This window comes from Amblyraja radiata, chromosome 38, assembly GCF_010909765.2.
Source record: "Amblyraja radiata isolate CabotCenter1 chromosome 38, sAmbRad1.1.pri, whole genome shotgun sequence".
Classification (NCBI taxonomy): domain Eukaryota; kingdom Metazoa; phylum Chordata; class Chondrichthyes; order Rajiformes; family Rajidae; genus Amblyraja; species Amblyraja radiata.
The window spans coordinates 11,986,546-12,009,943 of record NC_045993.1 but is presented as its reverse complement, the minus strand read 5'-3'; the positions used below and the strand labels follow the sequence as shown (position 1 = coordinate 12,009,943).

General features: G+C 39.1%; 1 protein-coding gene across 8 annotated transcripts in view; it reads left to right on the top strand.

Annotated features, from left to right (window-relative positions):
- Window positions 1-23,398, top strand: part of LOC116966866 (putative RNA-binding protein Luc7-like 2) — a 64,750-nt gene that overhangs the window by 13,518 nt on the left and 27,834 nt on the right. For 2 of the 8 annotated variants that reach the window (XM_033013210.1, XM_033013211.1), the window contains 4 exons: window positions 267-337; window positions 7,469-7,563; window positions 16,563-16,661; window positions 18,990-19,100. In XM_033013210.1, the coding sequence (XP_032869101.1) occupies window positions 16,566-16,661; window positions 18,990-19,100 (207 nt within the window). In that variant the 5' untranslated portion in view covers window positions 267-337; window positions 7,469-7,563; window positions 16,563-16,565. Of the gene's footprint in view, window positions 1-266; window positions 338-5,342; window positions 6,309-6,339; window positions 7,102-7,468; window positions 7,564-16,562; window positions 16,662-18,989; window positions 19,101-23,398 lie in introns of those variants that run through there. The other 6 variants (XM_033013205.1, XM_033013204.1, XM_033013207.1 and 3 more) reach the window with 5 other exon arrangements.

Genomic DNA, 23,398 nt, shown 5'->3' with positions numbered 1-23,398 from the left:
GGGTGGCATGGGGAATAGATCAAATGGGGGTGGAGGGTGTTCAACTGAGTTCACGAGGCTTTCTAAATTCAAAAATTGATTACCTAAATTGGAAGGAAAGTGACTTGTATTTAAATCCTGTGGGTTGCATGTAACTACAGAGGGTTTTTTTCTCCCTTTCAGGGCATGTAATACTGCATTTAGATGCATTGTTGAATTTGCTGGGAGTTACTCTTTTTTTTACATATACAAACTGAACAATTTGGCCCCTTGTTTTATTTATAAAGGTTCAGTGTATCTTTGCCTGCCTACTTCAGTCTGCAAGGGAGTTACAGAAACACCCCACGTTCATCGAGCCGTGAGTCATGACTAATTTTTCCAGCTGTGTTAATAAATGTGGACATGGAAACGATCAGTTTTAATAGCAACAATATACAAAGATACGGTGTACACAACAGTGGAAAATGAGTAGTCTGCAATGCAGTATCAACTCTGGCCAGACCAATTTGATATGTAGGTTTATTTTTTAGGGGAACACTATTACTAATCTGCAAGCAACAATTTGAGACCACTAGATTTAAATTGGGACCAGTAATTACTGGATACCTGGTGTGATTTTAGTTGCATTGTTTACTTATCACAAGATGAGTACTGGAGCAATTCAAGATTTGTCGTATATTTTTATTGTTTTAACACAGATTTGCTATTTGGGTTTGCCACTTACTGAAGTTTTTTTTTCTCCAGGACAAAGGAGGAGCCAAATTGACTTTATAGTGTACAAAAAACCCATCTAACTACAAAAAAACAGCAGTAAAGTTTCAATTATTGCTTCAGAAAAGAATGATATTTTCAACTCTAGGTTGCACTCTGCAGAGAACCAAATTGCACCTGACGGTGAACATCCAAGGTGACAGACAGGTGGTTCTGGCAAAAGCCTGATTTTACAGACTGAATTGTCACCAATAGTCAAACTTCTTCAATTAATGAATAAAACCTGATAGTGTGCATCTAAATAATTTTGCCATATCATATCCATACTTTGTTAGATGCACAATCATGAAATGAAACATTTTTTACTTTTGGGAATACCCTGAGACTCTTCTCCCTCACAGTGAGAGGAACTGTTTGGAACAGAGAATGATTTACACTCAAATCGGCTCTGCTCATCTTATTTGTCCTTTCCACTATGTGTCTTACTTTCAGATGGAAGGAAGACAAAATATTTTGCTTCCCATTTAATCCTGTTTTAGTTTTAAGCTTCCAAATATTTTTTCCTAGAATGTGGGAAGAGTCATGTGTCATAGACCTATGATCTAATTTATTCCTGTATTATTTTTGGAAATTGCGAGAGGGCAGAGCTACAGGCATAATAAAGTGCAAAGAAATATTTAATCTGTGTTACAGAATTAAAATTTGGAACAGCCCTCCCATAAAACTTGATATTCTTTCTCATTGTCCTAGTGCAGCAGGTATTGTTTTTGCAGCATCTAATTGACTTGAATCTTATGTGGAATTGTTGTTCATTTGAAAAAAAAAATGTATTGTGAATACGAATCATTTAAAAAAAGAGCTTCTTCATAATATTAGTTGAACCGGTTTTAGTAATGAAAGTAGTTAGAAATACAGCATTATGATTCATCAAAGGTTGTATTTCCGCCAGTGGAACTACATTGTTCCTAGTTATTTCTGCCAGGAGAAGGTAATCATTTGTTAATACAGCTAAAAATATCTATCATCCCCCGACCATCAATTTTCATGCTGTGGAGCAGAAAGCATTCAGATCTTTTGTGTTGTTGCTGCTCTCTCTCCTACTAATCTCTGGAAGAGCTGACTCCATGTTGAGGAATGTGAACTGGGCAATCTCTGAGTGGAACACAAGTTGGGGAGGGGAGCAGTTCATCAGTTTATTTCAAGAAACATCTTGTATCTGAAAATATTCTGACCATATTGAAAGCAGTCTTTCAACTGTGTGTTTTTAAATTGTTTATCCGTTGCATCTAGGCTAACACTAAAATCTTGAAGATTAACAATTACTCAAGAATATTCCTTTGATTAGGTTGGGAGTTTAATGGAATGTTTTACCGTGGTGTATGAGCTTTTCTATAATTTGTTTAAATCTACAATTTGACTGCTTTTTTTTCTCTTATCAGAACTAGATATAATGCTGCATTTTAAAAAAAACATTAAAATAGCTCCAGTTTTAAATCAAGTGGCCTTAATTGCTTCAATGTAGTACTTAGTAATAGATTTCTTTCTGCAACTAATAATCTCAATGTCATAGACCCCAAGATCATTTATTGGCCAAAGGACATTATACACCAAAATTTAATTTGCATAGAATTGTTATTTACAATAGTTTGGTGCATACATATCAAACAAGACTTGACAATGTGCTCCATTGGTATAACTTGTATTGTAAGATATTGGGTGCATTTGTTGATTAAACACAACTAGAAGTTTATTTGTCCCTGTTTCGTCCCTAGATTCTGTACAGTGCTCATTGCATGGACTGTTTGGATGTACACATCATAGTTGAAAGGTGATATGAAATGTGTAAGTTAGTTTCAGTGCAGTTTTCTCACAAGCGCATTTCTGGCTAAATGCATTGCTGTCTAAAACTAGAAATATAATTATTTTTGTACATTCACTTTGAAATTGCTTCCTAATTTGTCACAAGTTGAATTTAGATTGAGTTAGATTTCTAAGCGTTGTGCAACTTGCTTATTTGATGTCATAGTTTAACTTGCAAAGTTTGATGATGAAAATATTGTTAAGATAGTTGAGGTTTACAGCTCTGAATTGTAGTGAATTTTGTAGTCTTGATTAGTCAAAAGGCAGTTTAGATAACCAGAACATGAAGGCCAAGCTATAGAAAAGAAGCGGCACTACATCATTTTAACTACATCTGTTTAAGAATTAGAAAATTAAAATGCACCTTAAATCCTGATTTTAAATGCTGCTAATCATGTAATTGCTTGGAAATGAGCTGCATCAGCTGTGGAGATTAACTTTTTAGGAAACAGAGATAACTACAGATGCTGGTTTACACTGAAGATAGACACAAAATGCTGGAGTACCTCAGCGGGACAGGCAGCATCTGGAGAGAAGGAATGTGTGACGTTTTGGGTCGAGACCCTTCTTCAGACTGAGAGTCAGGGGAGAGGGAGGCATAGAGATATGGAAGGGTAAGGTGCGAAAACAAGAATCAAAGGGGACGAAGCACAAGGAAAATGCAGATTGGATCATTGTTCGCAGTGGGGCAGGTGACAATGAGGCATATAATCAATAACATTTAATCGGGGACAGTGAAACTAGTCCGAGAACTTGGATGGGGGAGGGATAGAGAGGGAAAACAAAGGTTACTTGAAGTTAGAGAAGTCAATATTCATTGCGCTTGGTTGTAAGCTGCCCAAGCAAAATATGAGGTGCAGTTCCTCCAATTTTTGTGCGGCCTCACTCTGACAATGGAGGAGGACAGAAAGGACAGAATGGGAGGGGTCGTGTTTAGCAGCCGTGAAATCACATAGGCCTGGCGGACTGAGCGGTGGTGTTCAGCTAAACGATCACTCAGCTGATCTCTTGTTTTCACACCTTGCTCTTCCATATCTCAAGATTCAAGAGAGTTTATTGTCATATAATAATAACTTTATTTATAAAGCACTTTAAACAACTACAGTTGCCACTACATGTGTCCAAGATAGGACAATGAAATTCTTGCTTTGCTTCAGCACAACAGAATATAGAAGGCATGGATACAGAACAGATCAGTGTGTCCATATACCATTATATAAATATATACACACATGAATAAATAAAACAGATAAAGTGCAAATAAACAGATAATGGGCTATTAATGTTCAGAGTTTTGTTTGAGTTGAGTTTAATAGCCTGATGGCTGTGGGGAAGCAGCTGTTTCTGAACCTGGTCGTTGCAGTCTTCAGTCCTCTGTCTCCCATCCCCTGACTCTGTCTGAAGAAGGGTCTTGACCCGAAAAGTCACCCGTTACTTCTCTACAGAGATGCTGCCTGTCCCGCAGAGTTACTCCAGCATTTTGTGTCTTATCAAATATGGTCCAATGTTTGTGTTTTCTGCAAAAATGTCTACACTTTCTTGTTTCAGTTTCTTATTGCCAGCTCTTTTTTTAATGACCCTTTAGTTAGTTTGTTCATAATTAATACATTTCTGATCTATAGATTAGAATTTAGTGTATCTGGCACTTGTTTGCCAAATAATTGGTATAAAATATACTTATTGGAAAATGGATAAGCTCATGGTTTAAATCTGATTGTTATACCAATCATTTCTGCCTAATCTTTCCAGAAATTGGAGTTGTCCATTCAAAATTATAACAAATGATCTATCAATTAAACTGAAGGTGGTTCATATCTTGGAATTCAAATTTATTTTTTTACAAATATTAATGTCAAGACTTGTTGAGAAAAAGTATCAAACTATTGGGTATGGCATTCTATGTGAGATCTTATCAGAACTAGGACTGAATCAAACATTTAACCAGAAGCCACCAGCATCCTGTTGGTTTTTAAGCCCTCCACACTGTTCCTTCACATTGAATTTTCTTATCCTAATTTAATCACTCTTTAGGAAAAGGGTAATATCCACCTCATTTTGCATTTTCCTTTAAGCTTTTGGAATTTCAAATTAGTTCTGATTATAACACGTGTGAGATAAAAGTGTAATTTTATTAATAGCCTTGAGTTGTCTCCAGTGTATGAGAAATAATCTTTCTCACAGTTGTGCAGTGCAACAAAAAAACCTACATTTTAATTTGGAATGGCCTTCAGAGAAGTAAACTGTAAAATCAACTGTGTTTACTGTTACTATTTTGAATATATTGTTTAAAAGCAAAAAAAAAGGTAATTTAGTTTCATTTTTACTTGGTGTGTGATTAGTGCAAGTCCCGTCTTACAGGTGTGTAACACTGAACACTTTCCCCTTTTTTAACTTCCCAACATGCAGGGTGTAAAACACTGCAACTGAGTCACTAATAGTGGAAGAGATGGAGGCTGGTGTCCTCGCAGTGTGTATTCTCATTTGGCAAGCTTTCCAATTAAATTTTTTTACTCATTTGTTCCAAAAAACAACCCAAGGATTCTTTGAAGTTGATTTCAAATAGCTTTTTTTTTACTGGACTGAGCATTCCATAAGGTATCATGTCTTGGAAAAGAACTATGTATAGAATTGTGGAAAGTGGAATGGGGAATTAATGATGGTCATGTAGTTGAGACAAAGTCAACCGTGCAGTTTCTGGTTTATTAATGTGTAATTTTTAAAAAGATATCTTTAACTCATGTTTTTCTACTCTGAGCAGTTTATATCCATTAAACAATGCTTTACTCTCACAGGAGTTCACCTGGCATGCGGTCTATGTTTGGACCACTGCAACACAGGATCTGTAGGGTAGGGTGATGCAACTACCAAAACTATATTTGTGAAGATTTGCATATTGTTTGGCGTGTGATCTTAATGGAGCTTATGTTATTTCCCATGTGCTTTTTTTTTGTAACAGCATTCTAAATTTTGCCACACGTGGGTTTAGAATTAACAAGTTAACTGCTTGGAGTAGTCTAGACAAGTGAACGCACTGCACTTCTGTGACATAATTGAGGTTATAAAATACTGGATGGTGATTTATAATGTATTTATAACTCGTCTTCTCAGTGGTGTTTTCATCTTTTTTTTAATTTTTTTTAGTTTTATGTGATTTCAATGTGTTTTTCTCCTGTCCGTTATCGCTCTCATATGTAATGGCTCCAATGCAGCTAGATGAAAGAAGTGCGTGGGCAGGTGTATAAAGTGGGTTCGAATCAGGTCAGTATGGAGAATACTGTAAGTGATCGCCTCTGAATACCTTTACTTAAATTGGAATCCTAATTTTAATTTGGTTGTTTTGGCATGATTGCAGTCTAAAATGGAGTTCAGTCAGTCATTTAAGTTGCTTCAAGTGGTAGTGCGACCTCTTTAAATCTTTAAGGAGCTTCATTTGGATGAACCATTTCCTCTTGTTTCTCTGAAGGTAGGACAAGGAGTTCAGACTTCCTTTTACTAAATCTGTTGATATGGACCTCTTTGCCTGTTCCAGTAAGTTTGAAATTAAATTGTGGTACAATGTTATGCACACTGCTCTCTAAGCATGCACAGTCCAGATAGACTGGCACTTTTGTTGGTGGGCTTCTTTCCCTTGCAGTTGGTGTAATTTGTTGCCAGATTTTTAGTTATCACAAAGTTACTTTTCCCACAGGTTTTATTTCCAAGACATGGTACTTGCCTGGAACCTTTTTACAAAAGACTGGTAGATGACCTCTTAAAATGCAAGTTGCCCGAAACAACTGTGGAATCATCTGTGTGATTTGTAAATCTTGCCGACAATAAAATGTACTCGGATGTAAAAGTATGTTTCCGATGGCTGCCTTGCCCTGCAAGTCCAGACTCCAACAGAAATGTCTGTAGAAGACTACTGCATTTGCATTGGATCTTGCGGTAAACCCATGAAATCCTAACCAGGTGTTGAAGATTGTTCTCTTCCTATATGGGAAGGGAAAATTCTTCAACTGAGGTGTGATGTAGGAGTCCCCACTAATGCTGCTGTATATATATATAGTGCTCTCTGGCAATACCCGGGTGCTAGCTATAGTGTTCCTATGGTATCATTATGCAGAACAAAGTCCACTTTTTGGAATGGTAATATATTTGATGGTAGTAGTCTCTGGAATGTTGTGGTTCTACAATAATAAATATTGCGTGTATGCCTTGGTACTGGCAAAGATTTAAGTGGATTCACCAGCTTCTATAATAGAATACACTATTATAGCTTGGGATAGCAGTGGTTATATTTCCAGCTTCAGTAATTAATTTCTGAAGCTCATTGTTCTCAGATATAGTCCCAATTTGTTAATATGTTTAAAAGTAACATTCTATTTTAAAACTGTTTTAACTTTTAATCACATCTATTGCTCCAGTACAATTTTATAAAAATTATTTTACTTTCATAGAGTCCTATAGTTATGAATAAGTTAATATCAAGCAGTCACTGGATGTACAAAAAGCAACTGATTTGATTTTCCTAACTACCTGGAGAATATGCCATGTCAAATAAACGATCAGGTAGGAGGACGTTGGATGTTAAATTTGCCAAGGAGCTTGAACTCTATATTCAAAATATAATGTTTAATTACTATATCATATTTTTTGTTCTAAGGACCGGTTTGGCAAAAAAGCAACTGGAGTTTCAATAGCTGTGGGTTTGGTAATATTACTGAAAATATCTTCAGACTGAATATTGTACAATCAATGAGCGATATTATGAACTCATTGTATATATTATTTAGTTTAAATTGTCCATTGAATTTGGGGAAAGGCACAAGGTATTGGAAACATACTTTGTCAGAGGGAGACTAGAATAACTTGTTACTTATTGTGATTCCTAATTTCCTGTCTAACCTTGTTTTGCAATATGACCCGTGTATTACAGGAGATGCCAGTCGGCAGAGAATCAGATTTACAGACGATCGAGTCTGCAAGAGTCATCTCCTGAACTGCTGCCCACACGACATTCTTTCTGGAACGGTAAATTATTTTGTTAACAAAATATAATAATGCATTTTATTTATGGGCGCCTTTCAGAATACTCAAGGACACCTTACAGATTAAAACAGGCAAATTACAGAATTCGGAGAGAGAGCAGCGGCAGCTAGTCGCGCCAGCGTTCACTCTCACTTCCAGCAGCCATTTTCTCATTTGCAGCACACCAATAAAAATAAGACACAACATTAAAGAAGAATTGAACATAAAAACATCCCCCCACAATGGTTCCCACTGTGAGGGAAGGCAGCAAAGTCCAGTCCTCTTCCTCTTGTTCACCCCGTGCTCGGGGCCTATTTGAGGCCTCCGCAGTCGCCGCAACAGCGGCCCGATGTTACAGGTCCTCTCGCCGAATATGTCCTTTTGGCTTTGAAATTGATCAAATCTTTAGAACAACAATTTTATTCCTTTAGTAATTTTAAACATCTCTTATTGTTATTCTTCTGACATTATGAACATTTTGTAATAAAAATGGAGCCTGCTAAAGTACCTCCTTAATTGGTTACTGTACGTTCAATCAGTAGAATCTTTTCAGTTGGTTCAATGTGAAATAGTTATAGTTCTGCAAACAATTATTTTCGCCTTTTTAAACCAAATCGTTTATTCATCATTTAGAAACGAGGAACTGTAGATACTGGTTTACACAAAAGGACACTAAGTGCTGGAGTAACTCAGTAATAATTGCAAGGTAGTTTTTTGTACTGCTGTCGTGTCATGGTGGCAACTTATCCAACTTACATTGACCCTCGTAGCAATTATACTTTATTCTTGATAATATGTTAACATCAACTTATGATCATCTTCCCTGTTCTTTACAAGGCTGACTTTCCTTGCTTTTCCCGTTTACAGACACTCCCCGACTTTCCATAAACCCGTACCTAAATCAGATTTTACATGTCGGAAACACCTTGAAGCTAGATAGAAACAAGGAACTGAATCAGTCTGAAAAATGGTCCCGACCTGCAAATCACCTATCCATGTTCTCCAGAGATGCTGCCTGACCTGCTGAGTTACACTAGCACTTTTTGTCATTTCACCTTAAAATTAGGTGATGATGCCACTGGTCTTCACCAGTTGCTGCCGGTTGACACGGACGGTGTTGTAGCCCCAGGCCGACAGCGCTTCCTTCAGTCCCCTGCCACCGACAGGATACGCTAAATCACCATGGGGCTCCATCCCCTCTCACCAGCTGCGACTAATTCCTATCAGCCTGTGTTTTGTTCACTCTACCGCCGCCCCCTCCTTGTCCCCTGGAGCCGTTGACATCTTCCAGAGTGACAACCATGGTTGTCCAGATTGCTGCTTTGCCAGGTGTCTCGCATAAGATTTATCATTGAAATAAATTGTAGGATCATTATTATATTTCTGATGTGGGTCTTTGCTGAGAGAAAATTGGTTGCTATATTCCAACAAGTGGTTATGCTTCAACAGAACTTCATGATAAACTAGCACGGCTGTCATACAATTTATGTGACGGCTTTCTGCATGGGAAATGTGCACTTCAAATTAAAGTTGCCAAGGCAAAGGCTTCAGAAAGAATCTGTTTTTTCTCCATTTTGATTGTTCTGAAATGATTCTATGAACATGGCTGCAATAACACAGGAAACAGGACACCTAACACATTCCATCATGTAATGGGATAGCTTGAAGTTTCTTGTCACCATTGTAAGAAATGACCGCATGCGATGACTGTAGTGCATTGCTACTGTAACATCATTTTGTAGAGTCATGGTCAAACAGCTATTGTTATTATAGCCATTGTCGGCTGTGGGGTATACACACAGTGAAACTCAACAGCACGACAGTGAAACCAGTACAACGACTAGGGTGGGGGTGGGATGGAGAAAGAGGGGATGTAAGGGCTCATTTGCCAATGCTGTCCAAGTTTAATCCATGTCTTTATCTTAAAATATTGATGTTCTGGGCATCAATGAAAAGTGGGAATGTTTCCACATGAATTCGTACTTGATTCAGATAATTAAACATGCACAATCATCTTAACCAGGTCCAATCTGATTGTTATTGGAGCTGTTACATCCACAAACGCTTTGCCAGTTGGGTCGGAGAGACACAAAATTGTGTGCAATTTGTGTTTTTTTGTCGATTCAAAGGCCATTTGTAGTGAATAATTCCCAGCGAAATTTGTTTCATTTAGTCTCAGAGTAAAGCTCAAAACTTAGGCTTTATACAGTCATATTTCATATGAAGCTTTTTTTAATCTCAGATTTATACGATTTATATGTGATGTTTATTTTTATCCATACTCGTGAACGAAATACAGGTGACTCGCATTATGAGGTAGAAAGCATTCCTAGAACGAGGCCAATTACAATTTTCCATAATGTGAAGCAGTGTCATATGCGTTTATGCCAAGAAATACAAATTGAAAAAAATTGTTGTTTTATTTACTTTTATTTGAGAGTGAATTTGATTCCCTTTCTTAAATTTTTGAGTAGCGATTTACGAATTTTCTTACGGTGAATTTTGTGACGCGTGTGGCCATTGCATGGTTGTTGATTGTATAAAATTTGTAAGAGTCTGCGGCAAGATCAAAAGGTCCACAGAATGATTAGAATCAGTGATTTGCTGTTACCTAGATCAGCTATCTCTCATCTTGGCAATAACATTTGAATAAACATAAATTGAACCAGTACCAGCATACAAATGGCATTCAACTCCATTCTTGTAAACCATGTCATTTAAGCACCCTGTGGTTTTTTAAAAACTTTTAACACCAGATTTAGACCCCTAAGCCTGCTAGTGCTGTCTTTTTATGCAGGGGACCATGAAGTTGCATGAGCAAGGTGGAGGTAGTTGGACAATTACAAATGATGTATATGGATCAGAAATGTGCAGCATAAGAAGTGAAATAGATTACCTAGAAGCTTGAAATGCTTTAAAGTTTATATTATGACTAATTAAGAGATCTTGGCTACAAACTGGGCAATATTAACATCTAAATTTTCTGGGCTGCAAGATTTTTGTATTATTAGAAAAATTGGAAAAAGGTGGGGAACAAACCAGGTACAACAGTGGAAAGTAAAGTGTTCGTTGGCGGTGAAAAGGCAGATGTCTAACTGAAGAATAGTAAAGATATTGTATTGTATTATTGTATTCAAATTTATTGTCATTGTCTCAATTAGAGACAACGAAATGAATTTCCCTTTAGTCAGTATCATAAAAATAAATAAATAATAAATAATAAAACATTAAAAAATAAAATAGAACCCCGGTAAGGCATCGCCAGCCCCGCGAACCCCGGTAAGGCATCGCCAGCCCCGCGATGTATCAGCGCTGTCCCACCGCTGCTGGAGCTCTGGCTGCGCCAATCCAGTAGGTAGGCCGCTTGGGGGGGGGGGGGACGCGACGCGACGCGACTCGAATAATAGTCGCGTCCTCTCCAGGAAGTGACTGAAGGACGGTATCCCCCTTACCGTACCCTCTTCCCCCACATTAAAACATAAAAAACCCCATAAAAAACACACTTCAACATAACAAAAAAAAAAGAAAAAACAAAAAGATACCGGGCTGAAGGTGGAGGCAACTGGCACCAGCGCCACCGGAAGTACTGATAAGAGTACTATATAAAGATATGAGGCCCTGGTAGTTATCTGAAAACTTTGACAGCACTAACATTGGCAGGAGTGAATGTATAAATGTACACAAAGTAGTTACAGTTGTAAATTTTAATTCAACAAGTGGAGAACCAAAGTAAGCCATGTAACAAGGGCAATCAAAGTTCGGGAATATACTTGGGACGGTTTTATTGCTGTTTCAGAAATGACAATGCACAAAGCCAACTAACATGTTAAAAAAAGCTAGCTAGCTTGGCTATAATTTAACAAATATAGTGAAAAGTAGAAATCTGGCAAACAGGGAACCATATAAATATCCAATTATAATGTGCAGCAAATTAAATAACGGATAATGGTTAAGCATTAAAGGATTCTGTAGTGCAAATGCAGAGGAACAATTTCATTGAGGAAGGATTTTGGGAAAGGGGCAAGATCTTAGAATTTTAAATTTAGGAAACACCTTTTGCTTACATCGGCAAATGGTAATTGGGACTCCTATCCCTCATAAGTTTTGGATGTTGAGTATCAAATGTAACTATTGCATGAACACAATTAATATGTTAGGGTACTAATTGGACAAGATCGTATTTAAATAGGCTCAAAGATCTGCATGGTCTATGCACCTTTTTTTTCCAGAAGCTCGTGTGTTTGTTAAAATCATATTTCAGAAGTGCAATATTGCTTGTAAATAATTTTGGAGTATCCTAAAGTGCTGAAAGTGGTTATGTTTCTTTATGCAGAGACCTTAATACCAATACCTGGATACCAAGAATGTTATTGTTCAGCAAGTTAAGCAGGTTTCAGGCTTCCAAGGCCGCCGTTGCTATGTTTTGTTCTGACACAGAAAACAAACTCTATAATTAAGCAGACTGTAAATCGGATCAGCAGTGAGTTAACTATAAATAATTTATGATGCTTTAAGAAGAAACAACGCATCTTCATTTAAAATAAACTTGCAACCCATGGTTTTTGTTTTAAAAGTTACTGGAATATTGTAGAGGGGAGGGCAGGGGCATAAGCTTGGCAGATGAAACTTTTCCCTTTTTTTCAGATATGGTACATCTTTGCTCATCCTACACTTATTGTTCTGGAATATTCACTATCCAACACTAACCCGTGTGTAACAGATCTTAATTCACCGTAGATATTCTCATTAATTCTCATAAACAATTGAAGATGGCGGCCGCGAGGCGCGAGGCGCGCCCCAGTACAAGTTGTGCTCCTGTCTATTGTACTCGTGTCTGTCTTATACGTTCGCAATGTGTCATGTTTAATCCAATACACCCGATGGGAACTTCTACATTTCAAACTTAACATCCACGGAGTCCTGAGGCCATCTCTACCGAAGGAAATAACGCTTGTTTCCCCGGGTCTCTCTACATTCTGGCCGCAGACCGGCAAACGAAGCCGACCGCAGACCGCAGACCGGCAAACGAAGCCGACCGCGGACCGCGGACCGCAGACCGCAAAACGAAGCAGACGCTCCGGTATCCTCTCGAGGTTCAAGAGGCGCCCATTCCGACCTCCTCTCCCAGCCCTCCTGCTGGCAAATGTTAGATCTCTCCGGTACAAGATGGACGAACTCCAGCTTCTGATTCAGACCAACAGGAACTACAGCAACTGCTCTGCCATCTGCCTGACTGAATCCTGGCTGGATCAGTCAGTGCCCGACCAAGCAGTAACGCTGCCGGGATATACACTTCACCGAGCCGACAGGTCAGCTGAACTATCTTTCAAGTCAAAAGGTGGTGGAATATGCATTATGATAAACCAACGCTGGTGCACAAACTCCACCTCACTCAGCCATGTATGTTCCCCACTCTTGGAGCACCTTACTATCACATGCAGACCCACCTACCTCCCCAGAGAATTTGCATCGGTCATTGTAATCGGTGTTTATATTCCACCTGAGGCTAATGCTAACGCCGCCATGAGCGAACTAGCCTGTCATATATCCAACACAGAAAATTCATACCCAGATGCAGCAATAATTGTGTTAGGCGACTTCAACCATACCAACCTGTCCACTGAGCTTCCAAACTACCACCAGCACGTGACCTGCCCCAGCAGAGGGTGCAACACGCTCGACCACTGCTATACTCCGTTTAGGGAGGCTTACCGTGCCTTTGTAGGAGCTCCGTTGGGCAAGTCAGACCACGCGATGCTGCTGCTTATCCCAAAGTATAGGCAAAAAAATAAAATCCTCAAAAACTTCGCCCAAATCTGTTAGGTCATGGTCTACAGACGCCATCGAAAAGCTGCAAGGCTGCTTCGCATGCATTGATTGGGAAGTTTTCCGCGCAGCTGGAGACCTCCACGACTACACGGACACAGTAACGTCATATGTCCAATTCTGCGAGCAACTCTGTATCCCTTCAAAAACTGTTAAACAATATAACAATAAGCCCTGGTTCACAAAAGAAATTCAACAATTAAGAACTGATAAAAATGCTGCATATAAATCTGGAAACAAGCAGGACTACATGGCTGCAAAATATAAACTAAGGTCCACAATAAGGAAAGCCAAACACAATTATGCCACCAAATTAGAACAAGAAATATCAACAAACAACACTAGAACTGTCTGGAAAAAACTCCAGGAAATGACCAACTACAAAAAGACATCCACCCCCATCCCAGATATTGATCACCAACTCCCAGACAGATTGAACACTTTCTATGGCAGGTTTGAACAGTCTCCAGTCCCTCCACCATTGTCCCCCTCTCCTCTTCCTCCACCTCCATTCCACATCCAGGAGGCCGCGGTGAGGACTACCTTCAGGAGACAGAAGAAAAATAAATCTGCAGGCCCAGACAACATCAGCCCAGCAGTGCTTCATCACTGTGCAGCAGAACTGGCCCCTGTATTCACCAACATCTTCAACTCATCCCTCTGCCAATGTTCAGTGCCCCAGTGCTTCAAACAATCCACCATCATCCCTGTGCCCAAGTCCAACACATCATCCTGCCTCAATGACTATAGACCGATTGCCCTTACATCTGTGGCCATGAAGTCATTCGAGCGCATTATTCTTGCTCACCTCAAAACCAGCACTTCTTCCAATTTGGACCCTCACCAATTCGCATACAGAGCCAATAGGTCAGTGGAAGACACAGTCAATCTGGCCATTCATCACACTCTGCAACACCTGGAAACCGCCAACACGTACGCCCGCATCCTTTTCATGGACTTCAGTTCGGCATTTAACTCCATCAACCCGGTTAAACTCTTCCATTAATTAACGGACATGAACATCGACCCCTGCATCTGTCACTGGATCTACAGCTTCCTTTGGAACAGACAACAGAGGGTGAAGATACATAACACAATATCTCACCCCCTGCACCTCAGCACAGGAGCCCCTCAGGGCTGCGTCTTGTCCCCCTGGTTATTCTCACTCTACACAAACCAACTCACATCCCAGCATAGTTCAGTTAAAATTTATAAATATGCAGATGACACAACCATCATAGGTCTCATCTCGAACAATAATGAAACAGAATACCGCACTCAAACACACAAAGCAGTCACTTGGTGCACAGACAATAACCTCTCACTTAACACATCAAAAACACACGAACTCATCATTGATTTCAGACGTAAGGCACAACCCAAGACCCCCCTACTCATCTCAGGCGAACCCATATCCACCACTGACTCATACAAATTTCTAGGCACCCACATAAGCAATAACCTCAAATGGAAAATCAATTCAAATCACATCTACAAAAAAGCCAACCAGAGACTCTTCTTCCTCCGCCAGCTCAAGAAGTTTAGAGTAAGGAAACACCTCCTAATCAAATTCTACACAGCCATCATCCAAAGCATGCTCACTTCATCAATTACAGTCTGGTTCAGCAGTTTAGACACTCACCCCCGTAATAAATTACAACGCATAGTTAACAAAGCATCCAAAATCATCAGCACTCCCCTCCCATCAATAGAATCACTCCATCACAAACGGTCTGTGTCAAGGGTGAAGAAAATCATCTCTGATCCCTCCCACCCAGCACACCACATCTTCCACCTGCTGCCATCAGGAAGGCGCTACAGCTCACTGTCCGCCAAGACATCTCGATTTAAAAACAGTTTTTACCCACACGCAATCCGAATTCTGAACACACTATGATAACAGCACATATCCTCCCCATGCATGAACTGTATATTGTAAGATGTTGTGTTTTATGTTATGTTTGACGGGAATCAGCCTACCTTGTAACATCCTGTACTGAACCTGAATTCCACCAGCTTGACTGTGTGGTCATTAAATAATCTAATCTAATCTAATCTAATTTACAATTCCTATTCCGACTCAGACACGTTTTTTTCCAAAACCGATAGTTGATTTATCATTATATTTCAATTGTTTATCTGATGGTCAGTGCAAAACAAAACTTTCAGGCCACGTGCCTCCAACTCTTCCTTCAACTTACAGCCCATCCAGCCATCTCATTCATCTGGAGAGTAATTTTTTGTACTGTATACACCAAGCTTATAAATGACCGTACTCTGATAACAGCCCACAACATCTGCAAAAGATAGCTTCATATTATCATGATGTGCTCAGAAACTAGAACAAATGTTAGACAAATGTTTATTCAATTAGCTGGCTTTAACATCCTTAAATACAAGTGAAACTTGTAACATGGAAGTGGCTGCAGCTTTTAGAAGTGCAGTTGCTTGTTAAACTATTCTCACATGAATATTTTCCTCTCATTGTGGGTGGCTTGTGCAACTTACTGGGGTTCGGAGCTTCTGGGGGTACTGTCTGTTCCGCAGTTCGAGATTTATTGTGCATATTTCTACCTTTTCAGGAGACTCGTTACTGTTGGTTTACCCAGTTACAATTAACCACATATGAGCTATTCTGCAGATTTTATGACTTTGGGAAACATTTATCGTAGCTCATTCCACTCCTAACATTAATCAGACAGCTTTCTGAGCAAGAATAACCTTTAAATTGAAGCAGAGCATTCTCTATTATTGTCAGGCCATTATCTGTGAGAACTTAAAATTCGTACATCCGACATATTCGATAATCCAACACATTGTAACACACTGTGACAGATTAACAAGAAAGGACTACTGTATTTGCCTGTCGGAAGCAAGAGGCCTGTACTGTCACCCAAACAATTCCCTCATCTTTAGAGTGTAAATAAGGTACTTGTGTAAAATAACTTTATGATGTGTATTGATAACTTACCACTTGTTTTGCTGTGCAAATTTCTCTATGCTGAGTCCTTAAATCATTTGCTGCTTTAAATGTAGCTGCAAATGGTTCCTTATATTTGATTATAACCACCTATTATTTTCTATTGTCTCTTTGGTGCGGAACAGTCTAGTATTTTTGTTTGCTATTTAATATTGATTAGTTAGTAATACAAAAAATATTCTCCTATTTCCTACAGCGAATGGACCTTGGAGAATGCACAAAGGTTCATGACCTTGCACTAAGAGCGGACTATGAAATTGCCTCCAAGTTGAAGGACCACTTTTTTGAAATGGATGTAAGTAGTCATGTGATTAATTGGTACATACGTTATGAATAATGTTTATTTCTATTTCTTAATGTGTGTTCCTATTCTACGTCAAGATGAGAAATCTTTAAAGTGATTAAAAATTGCCAACTTCCATTTCCAATTAGGGTTTTAGTTTAATTTCTTTTTAAAGAAAATATGTTGTGTTCCAAATTATAGACTACTTAGCTAATTTGTTGGAATAATTTAATGAAACCCAATATACTGCAAGGATAATAGAGATCTCAGTAGACCTTGTACAACTGCTCTCAAATTCAGCAGAAACTGGTATTGATATCACAACCTTGCTCAAACATGCTGTACACTACAACATCATTGGTATTTGCCAAGAGTTGTTGAATCTCACAAAGTAGATCTTTAATGTTTTTTTCCATTTTTGTTTCAACATCTAAGCAACATCTTTTTTGTTTCAACATCTAAGCACAAATGTTCCCTTTCAAAATCCTAAAAATATAAATCAAATCACTGCCCAGCATTCTGTATTTTAAGGATTATAACATTAGTTGATAGCAAAATTTAACCTATGGACATCTAGTGATATGCTAGTGAATCTGCAAATTAATCCTTTTGAAAGTTAATTTATACTCTCTCGAAGGTGCAGTGTCCAGACTTGTGCATAGACTTTTAGATGTACACTCTGGCTGCTTACAGTTGAAGCCAAACTGTGCCCTTTTAACTTTTCTACGAATAAAAGCTAAACATTTTAAAACCATTGCTTGTTTTTTTTTTTTTACCCAAAGTATAAAAATTCACTTTAGATCATCATCATCATAATACCAAAACTGAATTTGCAGAAACGGTCCAGACCCAAAACATCACCTATCTATATCCTTCAGAGATACTGATTTTTAAATTTCTAATAACTGAGTGGGGCAGGCAGCATCTCTGGAGGGAATGGACGGATTACTTTTGGATTGGGACCGTTCAGACTGACGGTGGGAGGTAAAATCTGGAAAAGAGAGGTGGAATGGGGCAAAGCCTGCAAGCGACAGGTGGACAGAATGAGGAAGTGACAAAGGTTAGAGGTGAAAAGGAGACAAAAGGATGTCGGATAAGCAAAGAATTGAAGTGTAAAGACAGGGAGGGATATGAGTGGACGGGGACTGGGGTGGGTAAAGATCGGGATAAAATGGAAATGCGTGACTCGTGGATGGAAGATGAGCGTACAGAGAAGGAGAAGTGACTGGAATGGTGAGAGAAGTGTGTGCACACTAGGAGGTGGGAGGGGGCAGAGCAAGGAGAGGGTGTGGGGATATTCACTGCTCGTACTGTTGGGCTGTAAATTGGCAAGACCATATGTAAACTAGGTGGCCGCTCCATTGAACACTTGCGCTATGTCTACCAAGGCCTACTGCAGCTCCCTATTGCTAGCCATTTTAACTCTCCTTCCTATTCCCATACCGAACTTTCTGTCCGTGGCTTTTCCCATTGCCAGAGTGAGGCCAAATGCAAACCGGAAGAACAGCACCTGATATTCCGCTTGGATTACTTACAAACCCTGTTGATATAATAAATATTTTGAGATTTTCTTTTGACGATTTAGTGATGTGGAGCAGAAATTGAATAGACCTGTTTCTGAATCTGCCTTGCTTGGCAACGGATTTGTACATATTTGTTGTAGAAATTAGTTCTTGGATGCTGGTGAATTATATTTGTGTTGAACTATTTGCAAAGATACTTTTGATTATTTCCCCGCATTCTGTCACCATAACAGGATATGAAATACTTTGAAATAGGAAGCAAAATGCTCAACAGATCAGGTAGCATTTGCAACAAAAAAAAAAGAGACTCTTCATGTTTCAAGTTAGACTGTTACCGAAACTGTGAACCAAAGATATAGTATTGACATTGTGTTTTCCAGAGAGTGATCTTAACGTTGTTGAAAACAGTGCACAGACTATAGGCAACTACTATTTATCCATTCATATTAATGCAATTGAGTCCCTCAAAAAAAAAAACTGCTTTATTCCTAATATCACTTTCCCAAGCTTGGTAGTCAATCACGGAGCTATCTACATCAATAAACTAGAGATCAAACATTGATTTATTGTAAAATCAGTAATGGTGCAACACTATGGTCAATCGGCTGTTGGGATTGAACCGAACTTCATCCACATACATTTTGAAAATCCTTAATTTTATGAAACCTACATCTCCTCTCCAAATCTGTACACCTCCCTTTCTCCGCCTCCCTTGACCTCTATTTAAGCGTGTTACAAACTTAATCATTGATTCCGAAATGTCCTAGATACAAGTTGATTGCACTTCCAAGACTAACTATTGTCTCCTCCTCTTAAGGCGATGGATCACTTGCAGTCATTTATCACAGACTGCGACAGAAGAACCGAAATTGCAAAGAAACGGTTGGCAGAAACCCAAGAAGAGATCAGTGCAGAGGTGGCAGCAAAGGTACGATCCATACTATTCACTAATAAACTCAGGGGGTTAGCTACAAGGTGGGATGGTAATGAAAGGAGTAATATAGCAATTTTCATGTATGGACAGCAAATTACTGGCATCAAGTAAAATTAATGTAAACATTTCTTATATTGCTCAGTTTATCCCTGTATCTTGCATTAATTTTTAATTCTTCTGTAGTTCTATAAATTTAGTTAATATATACTGACGTACAGTGGCTTGCAAAAGTATTCATACCCCTTGAACTTTTCCACATTTTGTCACGTTACAACCACAAACGTAAATGTATTTTATTGGGATTTTATGTGATAGACCAACACAAAGCGGCGCATAATTGTGAAGTGGAAGGGAAATGATACATGGTTTTCAAATTTTTTTACAAATAAAAAACTGAAAAGTGTGGCGTGCAAAAGTATTCAGCCCCCTTTAGTCTGATACCCCTAAATAAAATCCAGTGCAACCAATTGCCTTCAGAAATCACCTAATTGGTAAATAGAGTCCACTTGTGTGTAATCTAATCTCAGTATAAATACAGTTGTTCTGTGAAGGCCTCAGAGGTTTGTTAGAGAACATTAGTGAACAAACAGCATCATAAAGCCCAAGGAACACACCAGACAGGTCAGGGTTAAAGTTGTGGAGAAGTTTAAAACAGGGTTAGGTTATAAAAAAATATCCCAAGCTTTGAACATCTCACGGAGCACTGTTCAATCCATCATCCGAAAATGGAAAGAGTATGGCACAACTGCAAACCTACCAAGACATGGCAGTCCACCTAAACTGACAGGCCAGGCAAGGAGAGCATTGATCAGAGAAGCAGCCAAGAGGCCCATGGTAACTCTGGAGGAGCTGCAGAGATCCACAGCTCAGGTGGGAGAATCTGTCCACAGGACAACTATTAGTCGTGCACTCCACAAATCGGGCCTTTATGGAAGAGTGGCAAGAAGAAAGCCATTGTTGAAAAAAAGCCATAAGAAGTCCCGTTTGCAGTTTGCCACAAGCCATGTGGGGGACACAGCAAACATGTGGAGGAAGGTGCTCTGGTCAGATGAGACCAAAATTGAAGTTTTTGGCCTAAATGCAAAACGCTATGTATGGCGGAAAACTAACACTGCACATCACCCTGAACACACCATCCCCACTGTGAAACATGGTGGTGGCAGCATCATGCTGTGGGGATGCTTTTCTTCAGCAGGGACAGGGAAGCTGGTCAGAGTTGATGGGAAGATGGATGGAGCCAAATACAGGGCAATCTTGGAAGAAAACCTGTTATAGTCTGCAAAAGACTTGAGACTGGGGCGGAGGTTCACCTTCCAGCAGGACAACAACCCTAAACATACAGCCAGAGCTACAATGGAATGGTTTAGATCAAAGCATATTCATGTGTTAGAATGGCCCAGTCAAAGTCCAGACCTAAATCCAATTGAGAATCTCTGGCAAGACTTGAAAATTGCTGTTCACAGACGCTCTCCATCCAATCTGACTGAGCTTGAGCTATTTTGCAAAGAAGAATGGGCAAAAATTTCAGTCTCTAGATGTGCAAAGCTGGTAGAGACATACCCCAAAAGACTTGCAGGTGTAATTGCAGCGAAAGGGGGTTCTACAAAGTATTGACTCAGGGGGGCTGAATACTTTTGCACGCCACACTTTTCAGTTTTTTATTTGTAAAAAAATTTGAAAGCCATGTATCATTTTCCTTCCACTTCACAATTATGCACCACTTTGTGTTGGTCTATCACATAAAATCCCAATAAAATACATTTACGTTTGTGGTTGTAACGTGACAAAATGTGGAAAAGTTCAAGGGGTATGAAAACTTTTGCAAGCCACTGTATAACAGAGTAAATGCACCTTGATTTTATCTGTCTCTAATTGTTCGTGCAACTGCAAAAAATTATTCATCCGTCATCCTGTGTTGAGGAGGAGACTTCCTCTGCAGTCAGTTCATTAGCTTGGCTCGTTTGAACTCAAAAATTGTTTATTTTTAGCTAATCAATATCTTTGGATTTTTACTATTTATTAATATTTATTAATAAAGCTAATGACTTCAGAGATGTTTACTGTTTTTACGGCCTGATAACACCCCTTTTAAATATGCCGATCAATTCAAGGAAAACTATTTTGTGAGGTTGTCCACTTTGTGAGGTTATCCACTCTGGTGGCAAGAACAGGAAGGCAGATTATTATCTGAATGGTGTCAGATTAGGAGAAGGGGAGGTGCAACGAGACCTGGGTGTGCTTGTACATCAGTCATTGAAAGTAAGCATGCAGGTACAGCTGGCAGTGAAGAAAGCCAATGGCATGTAGGTCTTCATTGTGAGAGCTTTGAGTTTCGGAGCAAGGAGGTTCTACTGCAGTTGTACAGGGCCCTGGTGAGACCGCATCTGGAGTATTGTGTGCAATTTTGGTCTCTTAATTTGAGGAAGGACATTATTGCTATTGAGAGAGTGCAACGTAAATTCATCCCGGAATGGTGGGACTGATGTATGATGAAAGAATGGGTCGACTGGGTTTGTATTAGTTGAAATTTCGATAGATGAGAGGGGATCTTATAGAAACATATAAAATTCTTCAAGGATTGCACAGGGTAGATGCGGGGAAAAAGCTCCCGATGTTGGGGGAGTCCAGAACCAGGGGACACAGTTTAAGAATAAGGGGCAGGCCATTTAGGACTGAGATGAGGAAAAACGTTTTCACCCAGAGAGTTGTGAATTTATGGAATTCTCTGCCACAGAAGGCAGTGGAGGCCAATTCACTGGATGTTTTCAAGAGAGTTAGATTTAGCTGTGTGGGAAAGAACTGCAGATGATAGTTTAAATCGAAGATGGACACAGATTGCTGGAGTAACTCAGCGGGACACGCAGCATCTCTGGAGAGAAGGAATGGGTGACGTTTTGGGTCGAGACCTTTCTTCAGAGTTAGCTCTTGGGGAATCAAGGGATATGGGGGGGAAAGCCGGAACGGGGTACTGATTTTGGATGATCAGCCATGATCATATTGAATGGAGGTGCTGGCTAGAAGGGCCGAATGGTCTACTCCTTCACCTATTTTCTATGTCTAGGTTTCTATTCCAGGGAATAAATTCTTAGATCACAGTCAGAGTGCAGGATGGGCAATTACAGTTTGGGAAAATGCCATGGTGGAATAGGGTTGGGTTTACTCCATTACAGCACCACCCTGCATTACAAAGGGTTTGTGTTCCCAGAAAACTGTCCATATTGTAATTTTCTCTCATGCAAATTCTGGTCAAAACTTACCAAAATTTGTTGTTCCTTTTGCCATTTGTGTTTATTTATTTTGTACGGGCAAATTTCGATGATCCGAACTGTCATAACACGCACGTACACTAGTTCTCCAGTGCTAAAGACAAAAAAAATGTTTGGGTCCATTGTAATGCAACATTTTTTATATTAAAGAAAATGAGTAAACTATAAATTTACAAAACATCTCCTTTGTCTCTTTGAATTAAAATGTATTTATTCCTCTAAGAAACCACCTCTAAACAAATTTTCAAACAACCCTCATTTATGGTAAACCCTAGCATTAATGATTGTACTTGTCGTACAAAATCACACATCAATGACGTCTCCTTTCTGATTAGCAGGACGTTAATTTTTGTGATGGCACAGTTAATGGGAAGTGACGATATGTCGAGTTGCGTTAAACCCAAGGGGGTTGATACTGTTAAATGTAAACTGAAAGATCATAGTTTTGTTTTAAGTCATGAAATCTCTTCAATTCATTCTTCAACAAATATCATTCGGCTATAAGTTTGATAATTAGGTACAAAAGCTTAAATTAATTTGAAGGCTGCTGTCAAACTTGGACGGGTGAACAAAGAACGTTCTACTTTTGTCCTTCTCGTTGAATGATACTGATCCCCAGTTGCAATATGAATAATATAGCTTCCCTTCCTGCTTCACCAGGCGAAGCTTCATCATCCTGATTGGTATTTACTGAGCCCAGTGTAGAAGTCTGCTCTCACAAAAGCTGCTTTAAAATGGAATGCAATTCTGGTCCTTCTCAGTTTATTATCTAGCCAGTAGTCATACCAGAAAAGGATTATAATGAGAGTTACAAATGAGTGGGAATGGTAGTGAATAATGGTGGAGCCCAATATCTTGTTAATAAAATTTGTTTTCAAATGTTTTGCATTGTTTTGAGTTCAGCCGTGTTCATTGAATGTTAAACAGGTACAGCACAGAAGGAAGCTGTTCAACCTGTTGGCTTAAATTTACTTCTGCATTCCTGCTTTTCGTTCATACTCTTCATCTTTCTCCAGTAACATTCCT